General features: G+C 33.2%; 3 protein-coding genes across 3 annotated transcripts; all 3 read right to left on the reverse strand.

Annotated features, from left to right (window-relative positions):
• Nucleotides 1–2,171: 2,171 nt before the first annotated feature.
• LOC111995560 (uncharacterized) lies at nucleotides 2,172–13,071 on the reverse strand. Its single transcript, XM_024027464.2, has 4 exons — nucleotides 12,879–13,071; nucleotides 9,956–10,303; nucleotides 5,323–5,502; nucleotides 2,172–3,042 (listed from the first exon to the last, which is right to left on the reverse strand). Exons 2-4 carry the CDS (start codon nucleotides 10,208–10,210, stop codon nucleotides 2,389–2,391), a joined length of 1,089 nt encoding a protein of 362 aa, XP_023883232.1. The 5' UTR covers nucleotides 10,211–10,303; nucleotides 12,879–13,071; the 3' UTR covers nucleotides 2,172–2,388.
• A 4,188-nt stretch (nucleotides 13,072–17,259) lies between these two features.
• On the reverse strand, nucleotides 17,260–18,219 carry LOC111995559 (uncharacterized). Its single transcript, XM_024027462.2, has one exon. The coding sequence runs from the start codon at nucleotides 18,108–18,110 to the stop codon at nucleotides 17,505–17,507; it is 606 nt and encodes a 201-aa protein (XP_023883230.1). The 5' UTR covers nucleotides 18,111–18,219; the 3' UTR covers nucleotides 17,260–17,504.
• A 2,125-nt stretch (nucleotides 18,220–20,344) lies between these two features.
• LOC111991987 (uncharacterized) lies at nucleotides 20,345–21,142 on the reverse strand. Its single transcript, XM_024023794.2, has one exon. The coding sequence runs from the start codon at nucleotides 21,068–21,070 to the stop codon at nucleotides 20,450–20,452; it is 621 nt and encodes a 206-aa protein (XP_023879562.1). The 5' UTR covers nucleotides 21,071–21,142; the 3' UTR covers nucleotides 20,345–20,449.
• Nucleotides 21,143–23,879: the final 2,737 nt, after the last annotated feature.

A 23,879-nucleotide genomic window follows, 5' to 3' on the forward strand; every position in this document is an offset into this window, starting at 1 on the left:
GAATAAAGATGGCCAAAATTCAATCAAGGAAAGGAAAAGAATGGAAGATGAGCAAATGAAATAATGGAAGATGAGCAAAAGTTGAAAGTGGGCTTAAGTGAATGGAAAATGGACTTGAAAATTAGCAAGTGCTCATCATTGTACCTTTATTTTAGGCGCCATAGCAAGAAAAAATCATGCAAGTAGGTAATCGTATACCTAAGCTGGAAGAAAAGTAAGGCAAAAAGCCATTAGTGAAAAAGGTGGGCGAGGAAGACCAAACTGTTTGGGATGAGGAAGACTAGGTTGGCTCTGAGAAAAAGAAGAAGCCACTTTGAAGTTAGTCAAGATCAGACTTTATTTTGTTTTGTAACCCTTCCTAGAGGTGTTAGACTTAATTTCCCTTGACACTCAAGTGTGACGTACTTGAACATATCGACGTTTTCTTTAAATGCATTCTTCATTTACCTACATACACATCTTTTTAAAAAGTAAAAAATTCTTGCATTGTATCCCAACTTAATGTTAAGTCTTTTTGTCAACATGTGCTTTTATTTTATTTTTTTGAATTAGTTAGAAATATATCCCTCTTCCCGGATTTGAATCAAGACTCACATATTCTCTCATGCACTTAATATATGGGAAAATACTATCCAGCTCAACTCGCCCAATGTTAACGAGTGCCCTTGAACATTTATTAAGAAGGCATCGATAAGATCTCATTTGAATTGGTTAGAAATATATCCCTCCTCTCGAATTTGAATCAGGGCTCACACCTTAGGTATGGGCAAGTATCATCCAGCTCAACTCACCTAAGGAGGCATCAGTAGGGTCTCATTTGCATTGGGAAGTTAAAAAAGGCACAAAATTAACCACCAACTACCAACTCAATCTTAAAGGTATATTTCATTCCCTTATGACTCTAATCCTATCATTCTAGAACTATCCTAGAACCCTACAGGCCAAACCTATAAAGATAAACTGAAAACTTAGTCCATAGCCCATACCACCAACATAAATATGGCTTGTTGATCATAACCACTCCATCCCATACCATGAAAAGTTGCACCAGCTCTCAGCTTCTCATAAGTATTAAAAGAAAGCCTCTAAAGCAGTAATACGTCCTCAAGTGAAGTGCCATTTAGTGGTCTATCCTGAAAACAGGATTAACGACCTCTTTTGAGTATATGCCAAGACATTGACATATGCGCACAATTTTTTCACAACAATTTTTTCACAATTGATTAAATGGTTGCCTGTAAGTGGTAGGAAAAAATAAAGTAATATGTCCATGAGTGTATTGTCCACCATCATCACTCACAGTTAAACTACATGAACAATTATGAAATTTGTTGTGAAAAAGATTACGTCAGTAACATTACTGTCTTTTTGTCAACATATACTTTTATTTTATTTTATTTTTGAATTGGTTAGAAATATATCCCTCTTCTCGGACTTGAATCAAGGCTCACATATTCTCCCATACACTTAATGTATGGGCAAGTATCATCCGGCTCAACTCGCCTAGTATTAGCAGGTGCTCTTAGACATTTATTAAGAAGGTATTGATAGGGTCTCATTTACATTGAGAAGTAACAAAAGAAGCAAAATTAACCACCACCTATCAACTCAATCTTTAAGGTATATTCCACTCCCTCATGAGTCCAATCCTATCATTCTAGAACTATCCTAGAACCCCACAAGCCAAACCTATAAAGATAAACTGAAAACTTAGTCCTCAGCCCATACTACCAACATAAATATGGCTTGTTGATCACAAATTCACAACCACTCCATCTCATACCATGAAAAGTTGCACCAGCTCTCACCTTCTCATAAGGATTAAAAGAAAGCCTCTAAAGCAGTAACACGTCCTCAAGTGAAGTGCCATTTAATGGTCTATCCAGGCACCTGTAGGAACACAGCTGAAAAAATAGGATTAACAACCTCTTTTGAGTATATGCCAAGAAATTGTCGTATGCATACAATTTTTTTCACAACTGATTAAAATGATTGACTGTAAGTAGTAGGAAAAAAAAAGTGATATGTCCATGAGTGTATTGACCACCACCACCACTCACAGCCACTCACAATTCAACCACATGAACAATTATGAAATTTGTTGTGAAAAAAGTTACGTTGGTAACATTACTGTCTTGCAAAACATATTGAGATGAAGGGATGCAAACAAATTAAAAACTAAAAACTACCAATATAAATGATCATCAAGCAACCTAAGAAAATGAAGGTTAACAAGAAATTTATTACAGAAGTTCATTCATGCTAGACAATAACATAGAAAAGGACCAATAAACAACCTGTACTGTACAAGCTATAAAGAGTATTACTGCTTTAAACAAACTCGAGATCTATGATACATGTACATGAAAAGTAAAGAGCCCAGCATTTTCAAGCTGTGGGAATGCGAGACCAAAACCAGCTCACTGTTTGGTCCACAAACCTTAAAGCCAGTGGAGCCAACAATGTAGCAACTCTTGGCAATGCTGGGTAGGTCAGCATGCCAAGTATGAACAAGTTGAAGCTTAAGAGAGCCACTGCATCCAAAGCAGGTTTATTCTTAATGGTGAAGAAAAACTGAACTACACTCTTCAAGGACATTCCAACTACTGTGAAAAGAGCCACTACAAGGGGCATGCAAGGGTCTCCGGCTTCCCACACAATCATTCCAACCAAAAGCGATAATACTGCACTGAAAAGACTTTGTGATAGTGCAACCTCCCTGCGTTGGTCAAGAACTTCATTCGTATCTGAATGTCTTGCAATGATTTCACTAGATTTTGATCTGGTTTTTAAGAAATTGATAATGTCCGTTTTTCTTTTGCTCTCATCCCCCGAAGTGTCTTTAGGGATCATTAGATCCTGAAGAAAGATACCACTTGCATTGTAACTGGATTTCAACGATGAGATCCCATACGGAATTCCATAATTGTCACAAACGCTAGTGTTTTGGCCATTGCCCTTGTCATCTGGACTTTTAATACTCCAATATCCCTTACCCTGAATTTCTTTCAGCCAAAGATTCTCATTCTTCAGATGCTGAAACTGTGGAGAACAAACCACAAGGGTCAGTAAAGAATATAATCAGCATACATTAAAAAAAAAAAAAAAAAACAACATTTAAACGAATTAACTCTAAAATAAGAAAATTCAAATTTCCAAATATACAATATCTGGGTTTAAACTCAAATAAGACTAATAAAATGGGGACATTGAATTTTCAAATAAAGGAAAAGGTAAGTTGCAGTGTCCATTGACTTTTCCAAGCGAGCCATATTCAAGGACATTCCAAAATGAAATAGATGAGCAGCGAAAAAAGATGGAGTAATAGGAAGACTACTAGGAAAGAAATAAATAATAAATTTATAACATATTCAAGGCATGTGAAACTATCATACTTCTGTATCTGGATATATTTGGTCTTGTGTCATCTTAAACTCAAAGCAAGTTAAGTATATTTCAGGATTTCTTCCCAATTTCAAGTATGATACTGATGACAACTCCCATAATCAAAATCTTTTAAGAATTTGATAATTAAGAATATCATCTCCAGCACAAATATCTGTCTTTGATCATTCAAAGGTTTATTTCCAATGACTTTCAGCCCCTTATTACTGTTGCTTTAACCTAAAGTTATGATGGGAAGATGAGCTAAAAATGTAAAGACAAATTATGATCATATAGTTTGTAGTTTAAACCAGTTTAAATACCACTACTAGGGCACAGCTATAACTCAGAAGCAGGCTAATGATCTAAAGAACTCCTATCATAGTATGTATTGTGGCTATAAGTATTAACTGTGATAAAATCTACACTAAAATACTTTGTGGTCCCTCTAAGTTTTGGGTCACTATAATTTTGGCCCCTCGCATACTAAAATTTGCAATTGACACACTTCAGTTTATAGTTGTTAGTCAATGTGATCCCTCTGTCAAAATCTGTAAATTGCACCTGAAAAGCTAAATAGACCAAAAGGATTCTAAAGTTAAAATTATATAAATCATTATATATCTCTTATAATACTGTCAAGCCAGATAGCTTCACATTAATGTTAATCAATCATTAAAAGATGAAGAGTATTAAACATCCAGAAACTCATCCTCTCATTCAGATAAATGACATGTATACAAAATTCATGTTTCAAGAAAAGTGTTTGTATTCTACACTTTTTGAAATCCTATCTGTGACTTTGAGTGAGAAACTTCTTTTTCAAAATCCTCTCTGTGTCCCTCTTCCTCTGAAACTGTTCCTCTATAAAGGATGAAAGAATATGAGAAATCTCAAAGAATCCTCAAGAAACTCTGGAGATGAACAAAAGAGACTGGAATTCCCCAATTTATCTGAGCTTACTTCAGATTTCCAGAATTAATAATAGTAACCTGGATTTGCATCTCTTACCCTGCTTCAATTCCAGACAGCATTCTTTTGCTCCATGACAATTTTTTGTGTTGAATATAATGACTTTGGACCATCTACCTTACCAGACTAGCTCAGCTTGAGAGGTATTTTTTTCCTTTCGGATATGGTCTTAGGCCAATACCCCCATCCTTATTTGAATTAAAGCAAACCCACTTTTTAATTCCTCTACATTCCCTGGCTTGACCCATTGGATCTCCACTCTAGTATATGGACCAACCCATAATAACTGTCTTTTTCCATCCCTTGCAACCACTGTACAGATCATTTTAGCTTGAGTTACAGTTTTCAAGTCTCCACATCCTGTTGCTGTGGAAAGAATTCTGTGGCTGAGGGGATGAATTTTGGGTGGCATTAATCACTTGGTAGTTATGAGGAAGGGTCATTGAAAGTGGAAACCCTGCAGTGGTGGGTAGTGGAATATGGAGGGTGGGGGTCATTGCGGTAGGGAGGCAGGAGGCAGATAATATGCACCAAATGCGCTACTTAGTTGGAGACTCTACAATCTTTTGAAAATTTAAAAAAAAAAAAAAAAAACTTCCATTACAATGACATTATTTAACAGAGAAATATAAATTGTAGATTCTGAATAAGTGATCAATGGAAGAAGATTCAGAGGATACCGCTCTATGCTAAAAGTTGACATTTTCAAAAGATGACACTTTTTATTAAAATTTAACAGTTGTTTTAAATTTTCCTTTTCGAAAATAAAGAATTTTATTAAGTTTTATCATGGCATACATGGAAGCATCACATGCATGGCCATAACAGATTGATTTCAGATCAAGATAGAAAGTTATTATTGTAAACCTTAGATGAAGTTGGACATTTAAAGAAAATATTTACATTCCCAACAGAGCCAGAAAGCAAGTAAAATTGCTCAAACACTCAACAGTGAAAGATCTGTACCTCACCCTCTAACCGCTCAATTTTGGCAATGGCCTTGTCGTGTTCCTCTTCAAGCTCTGCTAATATCAACTCCATCATTTTACGTTCTTTAATGGCTGTTTGAAGATGTTCTTGTAATTTCTTATTATCCCATAGAAGATTCTCCAAGTCAATCTGCATGTCATGCAGATACAGTTCGAGCTGCACAGACCAACAACCATCTTCATATCTAAAATATATTTGGAGATAAAAAAATTCAAGCATTGAAAAATGTGGAATAATTTTTATTGTAGACTTTCTGAGATTGGCTAAGGTGAAAATTTCAAAGGCTGGAGATACACCTCATCAAAAGCCAAAGCAGGCATAGTACAACTTAATCCTTCATCTTAGACTTTAGGTGGCACATAAATCCAATTAACCACTTGCTGTGGGAAGCATGAAAACAATTTTATCTATGTAAATTTTTTTATGTGGCTCTTGGATTTTATTTTAGGTCTCATTTGATTAATTACGTTATTAGTATTTTACTTAATTTCCTAGTGATGAGTATTTTTTAAATTCAATAATTTGGATATTCCAAGTCAATCAAAATTACAGTCCCTTTCGAATGAGAGAGGAATGTAATAAAAAAAGATCTTTAAAGGATAGTCCATCTATTCCCTTATGTGAGAGTTCAGTAGGAGTGAATGGAATGGCTTCAATGGAATGTGTAATCCGTTCCATTTCCTAAATGACATTCCTCCCAATAGTAGGAGGAACGCACATTTCTTTTGATAAAATGGAGGTGAAATATTGACTCCCTTTTCTAAAGTGTAATAAAAGGTGAAGGGTATATTAGTAAAATACGAATTCCCTATTTTGAAAAGTATAATAGAAGGTAAAAGTTATAATTGTAAAATATTGTATTTCTTTTCTTTTCCACTTCTTTTTTCAATAAATTCCCTAAGTAGGCATTCCAATGATAAAGCAAACAAGCAAACCAAGCAATGGATTGACAATGGACAGGTCTTGCTTACTTAATCAGCCAATCTCGTTACATCTAAAGACACCCCCAATAAAAAATTCACCATATTCCATTCCATTCCTTTATAATCTATCCATTCAATTCCATTATTGTTGTAATTTCCACTAAATATAGCGATTGTAAAGATCATAAGCAATTGGTACATTCCCAGTGGTTATCAAAGACAAATGGCATCATAAGAAATTATTTCGAACAGCATAATATTTGGGACATCAAACAGTCATATAAAATAATTTTCAACCAACTAAACATGCATTATATCACATAGTACAGCTTAGATGGACCCATAAAAAGTGAGCTAGTTGTCTTCCTGCAACCGAAGTGTATTTTTTATGAACAAGATGCATATGAAGGATTAATTTACCTCCAAATCAATCTAGAGAGCATTCTCAAGCACTTAAATAGTCACTCACTGTAGTCTTGCAAAATTCCCTTCAAGAGAGATCAGACCTAAGAATATTATCCTTGGATTATTTCATAATTACATAATATCTGTAATCTAATTCAAAACATGTTTTCTAATGATATTGCTCAGATAAGATCAAACCGTAATTCTGGAAATAAGGTATTGCCTTATTAAAAAGTCAACCTGCTAGAGGATTTATTTGAGCATCTAACATAAAACACTCTAGGACTAATTATTTTATTGTGGCGCAACTCTTTCTTTGCATGTCACAGATGCATATAATTCAGGCATTTATAGAGCCTATAAGCCACAGAATACAGTCCAACTTTTTTCAGGAATGCAAGGCCATAGGTATAAAATGGATTCCAAGGGTATTTCTTTTCATTTTAAACTCTAATCTAACTCGTGAAAAAAAAAAAAGTGTGAAAGGACTGGTGTTGAAGTTTACCTATTCAAGAAATTCAATTGAAAACTTACTACACACACATTATGGCCTGGACACATTCAGTTGATAACATTTCAAGATTTACACTTGCACGTATCCTTCTCATTCATCCTTCTTCAATTACCAAGTTAAAGATTGTCTCATTTGATGCTTAATTCACATCTCATCAGTTTTGCTCGCATCTCAGGAGAGGATATAATTTTCATCATTTAATTGGCACCAATAATGGGGTTTTTCCTTTCCTATTCTTTTTTCTTGCAAGCCATCATTTTCATCTTATGTCTAATATATCGTTCCATCAATCATTAGACTCAATGTTATTAAATTTTCAACTTTCACAAAAATAAATGCTAAGTTTATATAATTTATTTACAAGATAAGGTATTAAAGTCTCTTAGGATTAAAATCATTTTTTATTGTAATAACACATGCACCAGTTGATTCTTGAACCACGACCTCATCCCTCACCTCACTTTAACAAGTGAGGGAAGTGCCATTTGAGCTAGAGCAAAAGGCTTAGTGTTCAAAATATTGAAATGATATCAAGCAAATCCAACAATGTTCGGCAACCTAATTGATTTATTAGTGTGCCTCTAGCTATATAATGGCAACAACAACTGAGCCTTAGTCAAAAACTTTAGGGTCAGCTATAGATCCTCAACAAACTAATAAGGTCAACCATAATATTCTTTCTTGCCATTCTATCGCACCCAAAATCATACTCTCCATTAAATTAACGACAATTGTCCCAAAAAACTTAAGTTATTGGGATATGATAAATTTAATCGTTTAACCACATACTTTTAACACTCTCCTCATGTACGGGCTCAAACTTCCTTTTAAATAGGCGAGACCCCTACACGTGAGATTTTAAATGGGAGGCAAAGTGGAGGAGACAGAAATCGAACTCAAGACCTCCTGCTCTGATAACATGTTAAATTATTGATTGCTCCAAAAGTTTAAACTATTGGAATATGGTAAATTTAATCATTTAACCACACTTCTAACACACTCCATCACCTCCTTAAATGACATGTCCTTTTGTACTACTACTAATTTTATTTTAGGTCTTCCTCCACCTTTTTTTCATTCCCTCAACTTAAATCAACTCACGCTTAAAACACTTCCTCACTGATACATCAATCCCTCTCATTCACCATTTCAAGCGACTCTCCCTCATTTGGTGCACTCTCTCTCATGTGATGCAAAATGAGTTTACATTAAAAAAATATTAAAGGAAAAAAAAACCCTGTGCTTTACCAGTTAAGGGTGCTTAGAATCACCACCAAATTGTAGAGAAACATCTCTAATAGGAAATTTTATTCAAAATTCACTGGTCAAAACAATTCATGGAGCCACTTTTTAATAGGCTTCAAAGGGTACATCAACCAAAATTACGTCCCATAAAATCCTCAAGAACATGAAAAGCCCAAATTCAAATTTCAAGAATTCAAATATGAGATCAGGTATCTCAATTAAGTAAAAAAATTATAAATAATAAAATTTGAAATAATTTAGCTACTCTCCATGCATCATTTTCTTTTCCTTAAAAGAATCACCCCATCTTTAAGTGAATTTCTTCTTTTCAAATTCTTTAATTATTATTTTTGTATTCCCACTTATTCATTTAACTTCTTACTTTAGCTATACTCATTTTATAAAGATGTTGCTTATTAATAGCCCAAGATGAGCACAACTAATCTTATAGTAGTCTTATAAGATTTTTATCTTTGAGCTTAATAGGAATTCTATAAATACACAATATTTTGATGCGCTTCTCCACTTCATTCCACCCTACTTCAATCATATGATTTGCATCCTCTCCGATCACTCCATCCTTCTCCCCTTTGTCCACCCTTCTCCGCTAAAAATCAATTTACCATTAATGAATATTAAAAAATTTATAAATTATGGACCATGGTAAATATTAGCAAAAAGAAACTGAAACTAATGTTTTGATAGTTTGTCAATAAAAATTAATGTATTTAATCTAGAGTCTATTTAATGGATTACAAAATATATTGATAAGTTCACCGAGTAAAATCAAGACATTATATTTTGTACATGGTATACTGGTGTTTCAAAAGGTAGAGAAGGGTTTTTTGAAAGAAACAAAAAAATTCTCATATAAAGCATACACATAATAGACAAAAATTGCAAAACCCAAACGTTTTACAAGCCACAAGCTTCTGTTTAACTGAAATTGGGATACTGCTAAATGTTCTAGCCTTCTGAATCATATAAACTCATTAGTGGGGGAAAAAATGCATCACATCAGTCATCAAATGGGTCCATTTTTTTTTATTGATGGCTCTTGAACCCATGACCTCACCTTCTACCTAGAACATATAGAGGAGGAGGTGCCAGTTGAGCTGGAACTCATTGGCCTCTCATCAAATGGATCATTAGTGGAAAAGGAAAAACAAAAAATCTCACATCTCTCATTTGATTAAATTTCTTGTCAACCATAATTTGAGTACTTATTCACATGGACTTATAGTAGAAAAGTATGAAAAAAATAAAAAGAATTGGAAAATTATAGTAACTTGGTTAAGCCAAAAGACAAATGACCAAATGCTGATGATTTGGTTTTAGCACATGCCTACTACAGTAGGCTGCCAGCATGCCGAATCTGCTGACCCACCAATATTTTATCATTGCTCAATGTGCCATTGTGTGCTTAATTCCAACAAAAGGGAATCCGGAAGAAAAGCAAAAGCTCATTTCCAGAAATCAGAAAGAATTAGAGTAGAAATCACTAAGCAGATATAATACTGACCTGCCTCTCATTCTGTAAGGCATTCAAAATTCGTACAGGCAGAGATATAAGAGCAACTGTCATCATCGTAATTCTCCAGAACAGATTCAAATGGGGGCAAATTGCAGCCCTTACCAACTCTATCCAAGTGCGAATAATAATGATAACTGTCTTCATGCCAAACAAGCATGCCAATTTGAATAGAGAGAAAGGCCTTGTTACCAAAATTACTATGGTAGTCATTAACTCAGAAAACAATGTCATCAAATCCGTCATATTGATGCCTTTCCTGCTGAACTACATCTTAACAGGTTGGAAAAAGTTGTAGCAAAGTATTCATGTCCCAATATCCAGGAAATGAATGAATCCCTTCAAGGAAAAAAAAAATTTAATACAATAATATAAAACAAGTACCAAAATAACGTCAATAGAAGTAATCAAAAAAGATGTGTCAATTAAGGAAGTAACAAAGTGTATGACTTTAGACAAAACAAAATGGCAAATAAGAATACATGTGACCAACCCTGAATAGGCCGTTAAGGATCTATAACTAACCCCAAAAATTTTGAGACTTGGTTATTGTTGTTAGTGGCGTTATACTAATATAAAACAATGAAAGAATGTTAGTGCAACTAGCAAGCACAAAGGAAGTCAAAAGAATCAAGACATGCTGAACTGCAGCAAACATCTGAACAAATTAGGAGGAAATTTTTATTAACACAGCCTCCAAATTTTTTTTTTTTTTTTACTTCTCAATTGAATACAATGTTGTTCCCTAAAATTTACCCCCATGAATGATTTTCGTTTATAAAGTTTAAAGCAATAGCTTTTAGTTCGTATCAAACTTAAATCAAACTTAAAGCAGCAATCACTTTTGTTTTCAGTTTTTCAGGTTTTTTCTTTTTATTTTTATTTTATTTATCTGATAACCAGTCAATGAATAATTTCTACTAGCCATGACAAATGTGCAGGGATAAGTAAAGTTTAACCTTACAGCTGCCCAAATTATTACTCTAGCTGCGAAAGAAAGAGAAGTGCTACATCTACAAAATTTTCACAACACTATAACAAATCATAGGTGGTAAGTTGTGATTAGTTCAAATTTGAACTCACTACTAAAATTACTTTTTTGCCCACTAATAACTGCCAATAATAACTTGTCACTTACGATTTATTGTGAAAGTGTTGTGAAAATGTTATGAACATAACATTTCTCTAAGAAATTGGAACACAAAAGAGATTTTACAATTAACTAAAACTGCATGCATTAGGTAGAAACTGAAAGATGAAATTTGTTGAGAATCTACAATAGTAGTCATTAATTGAGAATAACAGTGAAGTATGGCTACAATTGTCTTTCTAGCTAAAACTTAAACAAGGAAAACGTTAAAGATACTACAAATTCTACAACATAACCTTTAGAACCGATGTGGCAACAAATGTGATTAATGGACACGAACAACATAATAAATGAATGTTAGAATTACTTTTTGTGACCAGTGACACCTCAGTTTTTAAAGGTTGTGCATTAGTATTTGAAATAATTATTAGGTGTTCCTAGAGCACAGTGACGTGATGCTCCCTCCTCTCACATTCATAGCAGATCTCACTAATTAAATTCATAGCGAAATCCACCATGAATGTGAGAAGGAGCACCACGTCATAATTTTCCTAAAATTTGTAGTATCCTAGCATTACTCCTTTAACAATGATACAAATAATCAAGCTTAGTGGCAATTTATTGTCTCATTTTTTAGATAAAGGAAAAAATGGAATAGGGCATGCTTTCATCAAAAAACTAATTATCCTATAAAACAGCATTTCACATTTTCAGGACTTCCCATTGGACAAGAGAAGAATAATAGAATATGATGTTACATCATTTTGCCATTTCTCTAGAAACTAAGGAATTAGATGAGTACATGAATCAAGAACGCACCCAATCCTGCCTCATTCCTAGACAGTTCTTGCTTCGACAAAAGGGAAGTTCACTCTAATAGTTCAAAATTAGCTTTAAACACAAATTATGGTATAATATTTCCTAATCCATGGCAATAAAAGCAAGCATCCTAGGTTTCACTTAGTTCAACTAGTAAAATCTCCCGTGATCAAATGAGGACTTGATTTGAATCCTGCCATAATTCTCGCTTCCACAAAAGTGAAGTTCACTCTTAATAGTTCAACATTATCTTAAAAAACAAACTAAGGCATAATATTTCATGATGCAAATAGCAATTAAAGTAAGCATCCTGGGTTTGCCAAGGGCCTTGTAGCTCAACTGGTAGGCACCTCCTAGTGTTTCCAATAAAAACATCAAGGGCTCAAATCATCCCATTATAACTATCAAATTATCCCAAAAAAAGAAAAGAAAGAAGCATCATGGTTTCACTTAGCTCAAACTAGTCAAATGTCTTGTGGTGAAATAAAAGACTGGGTTAAAATCTGCCTACACCAAAACCCTCTTTTTCTTTCTTTTTTTATTATGAACAATTGGTATCTTTGATTTAATGATAAAGAGCAAAAATCATAGAAATACAAAAAGTGTCCATATATATATATATATTGAACATAACTCACTAATGATGATTCCTAGAACAAAAAAAGTCCAAAAACAAGATCTAATTGTGAGATTAAACAAATGAAAACAAACCAATTAGCTCCATAAAATGAATTGAAATGTCATAAAAAAAAAAAAGATAAAAAATAAAAAACCACTTCCCGTTCGTAGAGCGAGTACTAAAGAAGAACCTAAGCAACATGTGAAAGCATAGACAAATTAAACAGGCGAAACCCAGAAGTCCCTGACGCATTAGAACCCCCTAAACTCCATACAATTGTAAAAGAGCCACCGTGTAACCGTCACAGCCCAACAGGGATGTGAAGGGACCCAAATAAATGAGACAAAAACAAAACCCAATGAGAGAAATAGACAAGAAGTACTTACCAAAAGAAAAAGCGTCTGGGCTAAAGCAGAAACCAGGTTCTGAGATTTTAGCACAGAGAGAGAGAGTGGGCGTGTTGATACTCTTATGGGTATGGAGATGAAGCAGTTGTGAGGTGCAGAGGTGGCAGCAACACTATCGCCATGACTGACACGTTAGACTAGGATTAACGAAACTGGCTGTCTTTTCCTTTTTGGGATAGAATTTATTTATTTGTTAGTGTATTCAACAACTTTTAATTTAATTTTCCACGTGTAATCACCCTGTATCGCTACAACAGCACTGACTGCTGACTGTTGACTGCTGACTGCTCTGGCCCGACCGAGAGTGACCCTGTCTACATTCAAATTTCAAAATCCACTTCAACTCGACTGAACTTTGGTCCATATGTGTTTATTTTTTATTAGTTGCAACACATGTGCTTTTCGCGTGCGATCATGTGTTTTTTTTTTTGGTCTAATGTCATTTTTTTTTTTTTTTAATTTTTTGTTGGATAAGTTTGTTTTGATGTCATGCATCACTATAAGAATGTCCTATGTTGTATGTATTTTAAGTAGAGTTGGAGCTATATTTTTACCAAGTTGCCCTTAAGTTTTTTCTTTATTAAACCTAAAGTTTATGATTATTTCTAAACAAAAAAAAAAAAAGTCAAATCCAAAGATTAGAATCCTCTTGTAGATAGTACTAGTCTTATCACAAGTGTTTTGCATGTACGATGAGGCTTTTTTTTAGTTTAGTGTCATAAATTTTTTTTTTTTGGCGCCTGCAATAAGGCTTTCTTTTAGTCTAGTGTCAAAAAATATTTTTTTTATGGGATAAGTTTGTTTTAAAAACATGGATTAGTAAGAGAGTGTTCTATTTTGTAGACATTTTAAGTAGAGTTGGAGACATATTTTTACTGGATTATCCTTAAGTTTTTTCTCCGCTAAATATAAGGTTTAAGGATATTTCTAAACTGCAAAAAAGTTCAGTTCAAAGAGAGAAATGCTCTTATAAATAGTATAGATAGATATATATTAATAGGTAAAGTTTAAAGAAAATCTAATTATAATTTCAAATTAGAGTCTAATTTTGCGCCATGTGTTATAAATTATTTATTTTTAGATAGAGTTTTATTTTCTAATTTTAGAATCAAATGTAGGACCACATTATAAATACTAGTATGTAACCCCGTGCTACCGCACGGGACTGGTTAATTGTAATGATGTTATTGGCCAATTTTTTTGTTTTTGTTTTGTTTTTGTTTTTTTGGGTTTATCACACGGACGATAGAATTAAATCAAACAATGAAAAATATATATTGCATTTTATTTTTTAAGTAATGCTAAATTGTCTTTTTTTTTTTTTTGGTTTATCATACATAGGATAGCATTAGATAAAACAAAGAATAAAAAAAAAAAGAATATTACATTTTATTATTTAAGTGATGCTACAGTGAAGAAAAAAGAGAATATTACATTTTATTATTTAAAATATATAAAGTGACTTTAAAAAATAAAAACTGATAATTGAGGTTGGAATCTTCTTGGAGGCGCCAATAAAGCGCTAATGTATGAGAGTGTGAAGTAAGGAAGAATGAGATTGAACATTGTGTTTGAACCCGGCCTTGCTCTGAAAAATCCGTAAGGAGGAGGAGAGGGTAGTGTGTGGATCTAGTTGGTAGAGGTTGAGAGAGGAGGAGACATGGGATGACGATATGGAATTAGGAGGAGATGATGTTTTACTTTTATAGTCTTTCTCGTTGAACTCCTTGGTTCTGGTTGTGGGATTAGAAGAGCTCCAGACTTTATTGAGATCACCCATAAAAGTGTGCAGTTGAGATGTTCTTGCTTAGGCCAATGAGTATTATCATTGTTGTTTTTTTGGCTTCCGTGTTAAATATTAATGCATCATTTATTTGGGCACAAAAATTAGAAAATTTAAATAAGATACATGACACGAAATTGGAGTCCAATTTATAATCTCCATAAAAGTGTGCAGGTAAGATGTTCTTGCTTAGGCTAATGAGCATTATCATTGTGGTTTTCTTGGCTTCCGTGTTAAATGTTAATGCATCATTTATTTGGACACAAAAATTAGAAAATTTAAATAAGATACATGACACAAAATTTGAGTCAAATTTATAATCTAATTAGTTTTTTTTTTTTTTTTTTTAGTTTTGGTTAGGACAAGTGATGCAAAATTGAGAATCCAATTGAAATCTAATTGGATTTTCTCTCTGCTTCACCTATTATTATATATATAGATTTATCCAAGTGAATTATTGAGTACAAAAACTAAAGAGTTTAGAATAAATTAATAGTAAAAAAAAGTGCTTCACAATAACAAAAATTAAGAAGTAATAAAAAAAAATATAGATAGTTTACATTTTATACCTAATAATATTCTTACAAGACTTTTTTAAAGGGTTAACAAAATATAAGAATAACTATCAATAATATTTAAAATATATATATATATATATAGAATTATAAAATGCATCTTTTTGTATATCTTTACGTATATCCATGTATATGTATCTTATAGTAATTGAACCCAAAACTTATTAGTTTTTTGTGTTAAATTATTTTTATACTTTGAAAAGGTGAGATGAAATAAGAAAAATTGATGTTTTAAAAGCTGAATATAAAAACTAAAATACTTATAATCTAGTGTCAAACAGACAATAGAGGTCACATTAAATAAGGGCAAGCTAGTTTGATTATTCTAGAACAATGATCCATAATTTGAAGAGAAGTGATATATTTACAATATTTTCACAACAAATCATAGGTGGTTATTTTTTTAGAGAGAGTTTCAACTTATGACGTTCGTTCCTGATTATAGCTCTTTATCATTAGACTAAGACACCAATCAGTTTTTGGTGTAAACGAAGATTGATCTCTTGATCTCTTATGCAACCATTAGAGACTTTTTATCCCAATAATAACAACTAGTAACAACCTACCACTTACCATTTATTGTAAAAATGTTGTGAACATAGCATTTATCTAATTAATTTGAATGCCAATAAAAATTTTTCATCTATATAAGATAGAAATTCTAATTAAGCCTAAAATATCGAAAGTGTTGTGGAATCTATTGAACTTTAGAGTTTGATTTTACCTAAACAACTTCAAAACCAAAATGGTTAAGTTCAAATGATTTGGAAGTCCGTTAAATTAAAAGAGTTGGAATCAAAATAAAAATTCAAACTTTGCAGAAACTAAAAAAAAAAAAGGGCCTTGGAGAGTTGGTCGGTACTTCATTCTTGAACAAGGAGCTGATTTCGCCAATGCATGTCCCCATGGGAATAGTTTTTCAAGGAAATGCCCCTAGTTTTAAGGGGTTTTAATTTGATGCATTATGATCTACTACTCCATAATTAAGCAAAAATGGACAAGATGGGCCAAATGGGCTTTGTAAGGCTAGGCAACATTTCATTTCAATACAAACTGTTGATCCAGCCTAATTAAGAGTTGACTGATACTTGGTTCTCAGGATTGAATTGGTTCTCTATGTACTTCATGTTAATTCACATTTATGTTCAGGGAATTTCATACATTTTGATTATTTATGCCCATACATGTTAAAGTAAATCGCATTGCATGTTTGTTTTCCATTTACTCTTCCTTGGATGCATTATTGTAACTAACATTTTTTGTCTTAATTTTGTTGATTTCAGTTTTCTTTTTCTTTGTTATGAATGGTGAATGTGTTGGATTTTATTTTTATTGAATTTTCGTTGCTTTATTAAGTAATTGTGTGTTAGATAGCTAGGTGAACTTTTATATCGACTATTAGTAGTAGTAGTTTTGGATTGTGGTCTCCTTAATTTAGACACACATGTACTCGATCTCGGTGAATCCCATGAACACATACCCTCAACTCTCCCATGTGTATATATGAAAATTAAGACAAGTTATATTACTTGACCAATGGCATCCCTCGTGACCANCATTTTTTGTCTTAATTTTGTTGATTTCAGTTTTCTTTTTCTTTGTTATGAATGGTGAATGTGTTGGATTTTATTTTTATTGAATTTTCGTTGCTTTATTAAGTAATTGTGTGTTAGATAGCTAGGTGAACTTTTATATCGACTATTAGTAGTAGTAGTTTTGGATTGTGGTCTCCTTAATTTAGACACACATGTACTCGATCTCGGTGAATCCCATGAACACATACCCTCAACTCTCCCATGTGTATATATGAAAATTAAGACAAGTTATATTGCTTGACCAATGGCATCCCTCGTGACCAGTTAGGAGGTACATATATATAAACCTAGTAATTTTGAGGCCCAAGTCCAATGCCTAGGACCCATGTTTGAGCATTGGTCTAAGAGTTCAACATGCTGGGAAATGATTTCCAGCACAATATAATAAGTAACTTTAGCCAGTTGAAAAAATTTATTTTCCCACAAAGAAATTCTTCATAATACAATTTAAAATTTTGGAGTTTGGAACATGGTTTGTATAATCTCTGAGGAAGAAAATAAAATTTCAAAGACAGTAATTTATTTCACTACACCTAGATCGAGTAAAAAGGAGAAGAAAAAAAAAATTGAAAAAGAGAACCTGAACAACTTTGAAAGACAGACAGAGACAGCACATGAGCAGAACTTTAACCAATACAAAGATAAAGAAAGGTCATTTAGATTTGGAGCTGCAACGTGAGCTTATGTAAGTTCCATTCAAGGGATGGAACCGGAGTTGACAATTGAGGTGACACCAGAACTTAACAGAGCCAAGCAGCGACACTCTCCACTGAGTCCTCGAGTTCCCTTTAAAATCGAATCTAATTACCTTTTGCTTCAATGCCAAGTCTACTTGATGCATTCGAGCAGAATCCAATGGAATTTCAGAAGATGTGACTACATAATTAAAATCAATAGAACTGTTTTTGCTTACATCAAACGGGTCGGCGACGAGTTTTGCTAGTACTAATCCTTGGAAGCTGAGAATGAAGCTAGTGTCTGAAAAACTTGCATGAGCTTTGGTGTTATCATTCTCGGCCCTGATGATAATATTCATTGCGGTTTCAAGTAGACCAGCTTGAGAATATTGCATGGTGTCAAGATGGGCATTTGCGACACTCAAGGTAGGTATTCTCGGATGTATGACCATGTATCCAATGAACACTGCGATGCCTGTGATTATCACTGCTATGCATATGATGGTGCAAATTATGGCGAAAAGCCAAATAATGTAACCGGTTCTATGTTTATGTCCCAATTGTTTTTTGCTTGAAGACATTGAGGGAAAATGGTTGAGGTCTAGAGAGTGACAACATTCGATCGGCGAGAGTGCTTATGGCTTTTCCTTTAAGGAGGTGAGTTTTAGTTTTAGGCTTTGGCAAGGTAAAGAATTTAATTGGGTTCCTAGCTCAATTTGGTGGGAAGGTTTTGGTATCTTCTTTTCCGAGTTTCGAAGCTTTGTATTATATAAGGCTTTCTATATAGTGTGACCCTTCTCTACGTACTCTGTCTAGGAATCTTGCCTACTTTTTTCCTAAAAAGCAAATTCCAAACTTGTAATGCTAACTACTACTTCTTCTCTTTCCCCTTTGTTTTATGAAAAGATTTTTGAGCCGTAGTGCAATATAAAATGATATCAAACTTCTTCAAAACAGGAATTTGGATCCGGTAATGACAATATGAACAATGAGAGAGATAAGATTTGTACGTAGCTAGTGTGTACGTAGGGTAAAAGGAGCAAACAAAAAGAAATATTTGAATAAGACTACGCCTGAACAACTTTGAGAGAGAGAGAAAGATAATGTGCATGTAGCATCTAACCAGGAAGCATGGACAATGCAGTATTGGTTGTGTCAGACACCACTCCTGCCTGCGTGTCCCCAATGCACGTGTTCGGCCCAGGAATTATTTTACTATCTTCTAACTTTAATTTTTTAAAATAATAACCAAATTATTAGAGCATTCATAGCCAGATTAAAATATAAATAAAAAAAACATATTTTACAACTTATCTAACATCTCATTTCTTATTTTCCATTTCAAATCCAACACAATTCAATTTTTTATTCATTTGACTTTCTTTCTCGATCTCTTTTCCTTCACCCATAGCAGTTTTTCTCTCTTCACTTCACTCTCTTTTTCTCAAAGTCTCTCTCTCTTCACCCACAATCAAAACACATCCCAAAATTAAACCCCATAGCAAAAAAAAAAAAAAACCTCAACCATAGCAACCCCTACCACTAGGATCCAGCACCACAACCATCTACGTCCACAAACAATCAGCAAACCCAAATAATAATAATAATAATAATAATAATAATAATAATAATAATAATAACCACCAGATTAGGCAAAATCACAACCCACCACCACCGTCACAGTCCAATCTCACCCACAACCCAATTTGATGGTGGTAGAAAGGCGAGAGAAGTGAAAGGGGCGAGAGAAGAGAGAGCAATGAGAGAGGAGAGAGAATGAGAGGGCACGAGAGATGGAGCGAGAGTTAGAGAGAGGAGGAAAGAGAGAAGAAATTTAAAATAATAATAATAATAAAAAAAATCACCTGCTACAATGAGGTTTTACTTATTGAACTTTATTATAGCTTGTGTCTAACTTTTTTAGCTATAGACACCCAAATTTAGAGGTTTTTTTGGTGATGGGGGTTTTTAAGTAAATATTTTATCTACAGACACCCAGGTGTAGAGGTTTTTTGGTGTTTGAGGTTCAAAATAGCCATTTAGGGGTTTTACACCCCTATATGCTAATGCTCTTATTGTTGCATTGCCTTGTTTAAGATTTGGTTACTAATAAATGATGATGGCTCTGTTAGTATTTGATGGGTTAGACTTTTTTTTTTATAATAATTTGGGATAAAAATCTTATTCTAGTCTAATCTATGTGTGTGTTTATAAAAAAAATTTTAAAAAAATGTATTTATATGTGAAACTTCCTTCTGGATACTTTAACTCCAACCCATGCCCTTCACCCAATAAGAACTTGCAGTGATTAGAAATTAAAAATTAATAAAAAAAAATCAATTATATTCTAAACATCATTTAATAGCCATAAATTCACTTATTATTCATTATTGCTCTTAAATTGATATAATTTTAACAATATATGAAAAATAAATGCTTAACAAAATATAATTAAAAAATAATTAAAATTTTTTAATAATTGATTAATATATGTATCAGCCCCAAGTAGTATTTTAATTTCTCATAAAAATTTTGAATTGCATCCGTTTCAATTCTTCCTATTCGAGCATAACTTCAAACAACAAAGACAAAGAGAAGTCAATTAGATTTGGAGCTGCAACTTGAACTTATGTAAGTTCCGTTTGATGTATGGAACCGGAGTTGACAATCGAGGTGACACCAGAACTTAACGGAGCCAAGGAGCCATACTCTCCATTGAGTCCTTGAGTTCCCTTTGAAATCAAATGTAATTACCTTTTTCTTCAATGACAAGTCTACCTGATGCATTCATTTTTTAATAATTGATTAATATATGTATCAGCCCCAAGTAGTATTTTAATTTCTCATAAAAATTTTGAATTGCATCCGTTTCAATTCTTCCTATTCGAGCATAACTTCAAACAACAAAGACAAAGAGAAGTCAATTAGATTTGGAGCTGCAACTTGAACTTATGTAAGTTCCGTTTGATGTATGGAACCGGAGTTGACAATCGAGGTGACACCAGAACTTAACGGAGCCAAGGAGCCATACTCTCCATTGAGTCCTTGAGTTCCCTTTGAAATCAAATGTAATTACCTTTTTCTTCAATGACAAGTCTACCTGATGCATTCGAGCAGAATCCAACGGAATTTCATCAGATGTGACCTCATAATTAAAATAAATTGAACTGTTTTTCTTTACATCAAACGGGTCAGCGACGAGTTTTGCTATTACTAGTCCTTGGAAGCTGAGAATAAAGGCAGTGTCTGAAAAACTTGCATGAGCTTTTCTGTTGTCATTCTCCGCCCTAATGATAATAGTCATCTGGGTTTCAAGTAGACCAGCTTGAGAATATCGCATGGTGCCAAGAGTGGCATTTGCAACACTCAAGATAGGTATTCTCGGATGTATGACCGCATATCCAATGAACACTGCGATGCCTGTGATTATCACTGCTATGCATATCAAGGTGCAAATTATGGCTAAACACCAAATAAAGGGATGGGTTCTTGTTGCATATACAAGTTCATCGTTGTGGAAAAACTTCCGTAATCTATTCATTGAGGGGAAATGGTTGATGTCTAGAGAGTGACAACATTCGGCAAGAGTGTTTATGGTTTTCACTATAATTAAGGTGGTGAATTTTAGGCTTGGCAAGGTAAAGAATTTATTTAGGCTTAAGAAAGGTTTTGGTATCTTCCTTTCTTAGTTTCAAAGCATTTGTATTTAAGGCTTCTGTATAATATGACCCTCTCTACTCTATCAAGGAATTTTGGCTACTTTTTTCCTTAAGAAGCAAATTCCAAACTTGCATTGCTAAATACTACTTCATTCTCTTTCCCCTTTGTCCATGAAAAGATATTGAGCCGTTCAATATAAAATGACATCAAACTTCTCCAAAACAGGAATTGCATCCTGTAATGACAACATATATATATATATGAACAATGAGAGAGACAAGATTTGTAGCTAAAAAAACAAGGAATTGCTACTTATATATAGGTGCCTTTTTCCAATTAAATTTCAACAAATAATCAAGAATTGAAGATGTCAATATTTAATTTATGCTTTCTTAATTTTCAAGTTATATTAATGAGCTGCTTTCAAACAATTTTGGAAACAATGATGATCTAAGAAAAGGTTCTACACAACTAGGAGTTGGAATTTTGAATTCGAAAGGAAAACCAAAAGATTATACTAGTGGAAACTAGGAACATTTAACTATATAATGAATATATACACATATTTTAACGAATGCATTTTTATCCAACAAAGCCAAACCTGCAAATAGATCATGAAGACTAACACAAGGATGTCTAACAATTCCAAACACCAGTAACATAGCTAGTGATGTAGCACGCGGTTACAAGCTAGGGAGACAAATCTAAATTCAATATTATCATCAAATTCAAGTTATCCAACATGCAAACAAGTCAACAATTAATGTGTTTTTGAAGCTCCTAAGTAGAGCTTCAGAATCATACTACAAAAGGAAAGGAAATATTCTTATACTCAGCAGTAGTATATTATAGGAAATAATTAACTTGTAATCAATCACATTAAGCAAAGAAAATTTATTAAATAAGGCCTAATAATTTGTTGGGCCCGAGTTCTATGAGTAATGTGTTGTCTAACCATGTGATTGGTGACCTTGATTTAGTGTCCACTATCAAAATCATGTTAAACCTTAGGAACATAAAGGCTTCAACATGAGAGTGACAAGAAATATCCACATTGAAGAGCCCACTTTGATGGTCGTCTAGACCCAATAGACCACTTCTTTGAAGAGTAGTTTTTTTTTTTTTTTTTTCAATTCGTGTAAAAGTGTGTGCATTAAGGAGTGTGCAGTAAAATTTATCATTTTTCGAGTTGTGCTGCAACACTTTATTATCTAAGGACAAGAGGATCCGATTCTCCAAGAAAAAAGCTCATATATAAAGCTGAACTTTTTTGGAAAAATATTAAAATAGCTCATTTCTAGGAGAAACCAACCGATTGGGTAGAGATGAAATAAAAAATGAACCGTGTAGGGGTTCCCACTCTCCTCTCTTATGCTTTTTCTTCTAAAAAAAAAAAAGAAAAGAAAAGAAAAACTTAATGATAAGTACCTGTCCTTGACTCCTTGTCATGCCAAGGTCACGTTCAAGATCAATTGGACTACTTTCTAAAACAAAAGGATTAAGTTACGTGGTACAACCTGAAACACTAAGTTACTTGGTACAACCTGAAACACTTTAAGTAATTGTTAGTCTTTTGGGCAAAATATGGAGCACTAGTATATATATACATATATATAGGATGATCATCATGGGTCTGAGTTGAATATTAACAGTAGCTGTTTTTTGGCACCGTCAAAATCGGACCATTGTGTTGTGTATGAGTAGGTGGTCTTAATCTTTGGGCTGACCAAGACCCAAGTTAGAGTCAAAATCTTGTTACCAACCTAAAATATGAGTTTAGAAATTCAATTATGTTTGTAGAAGGTGTTAAACATCACGCTTGTTCAACTAAGGTTCCTCATATTAAATGTATTATTAATGTAATGTGCACTAGTGCACTCAATTATAGTCCAATTAGTCAGTACTGATAGTGCTCCCTGCCAACCACAGCTCTCACACCCCCACTTACTTGTTTGCTTATTATTAATAAATTGTGTATATATATAAAAATAAATTACGTGAATATGTGTCTGTTTTGAAATTGTTTATTTTCAATAGTTTATTTGTATAGTAGTATTTATTAAAAAAAAAATGCTGTAATTTTTAATAACTTTTATATTTAATGTGTCACAAAAATGTCAAAGTTAGTTTGTTTCAAAAAAATAAAATAAAAACAAGATTATTAGTTAAAAAGCAGAGACAGAAAGCAAAAGGCAAATTTTTTTCACCAATTCCCAAACACGTACATCATAATAATAATAATAATAATAATAATAGCTAAATCAAATGGAGAGTCTAAAATAGATCATATCTATATATATATATATATAATAATAGGTGAAGCAGAGAGAATTTTAAATTGCAATTCTAATTAGAGTTTTAATTTTATGCCAAATATCTAAATTTATCATTCTAATTGTTCAATTCAAATTAGAAATTAAAATCCAATTTATCCTCCCCTTCTAAAAATCTGTGCTCTACATTTAAACGTTGCGCTCTCATGAAGATGATTTTCGTAAGATGTGAGATGTCTAGCCTTTTTATGTTGGGATTTATGCAAAAAAGACTACAAACTGAAAGAAATCAGCTTGGATTGCGCGTATTAAACAATTTGGTACACTCTACGAGGTACCAACTCACGAAGCACTAGAGAGCATCTCCCTAGGACTGAGTATGTTGGTCGCATTGCCAATTGCAAGTAAATAATTGTA

The sequence above is a fragment of the Quercus suber genome, unplaced genomic scaffold (assembly GCF_002906115.3).
Source record: "Quercus suber isolate HL8 unplaced genomic scaffold, Cork oak 2.0 scaffold_391, whole genome shotgun sequence".
Lineage (NCBI taxonomy): Eukaryota > Viridiplantae > Streptophyta > Magnoliopsida > Fagales > Fagaceae > Quercus > Quercus suber.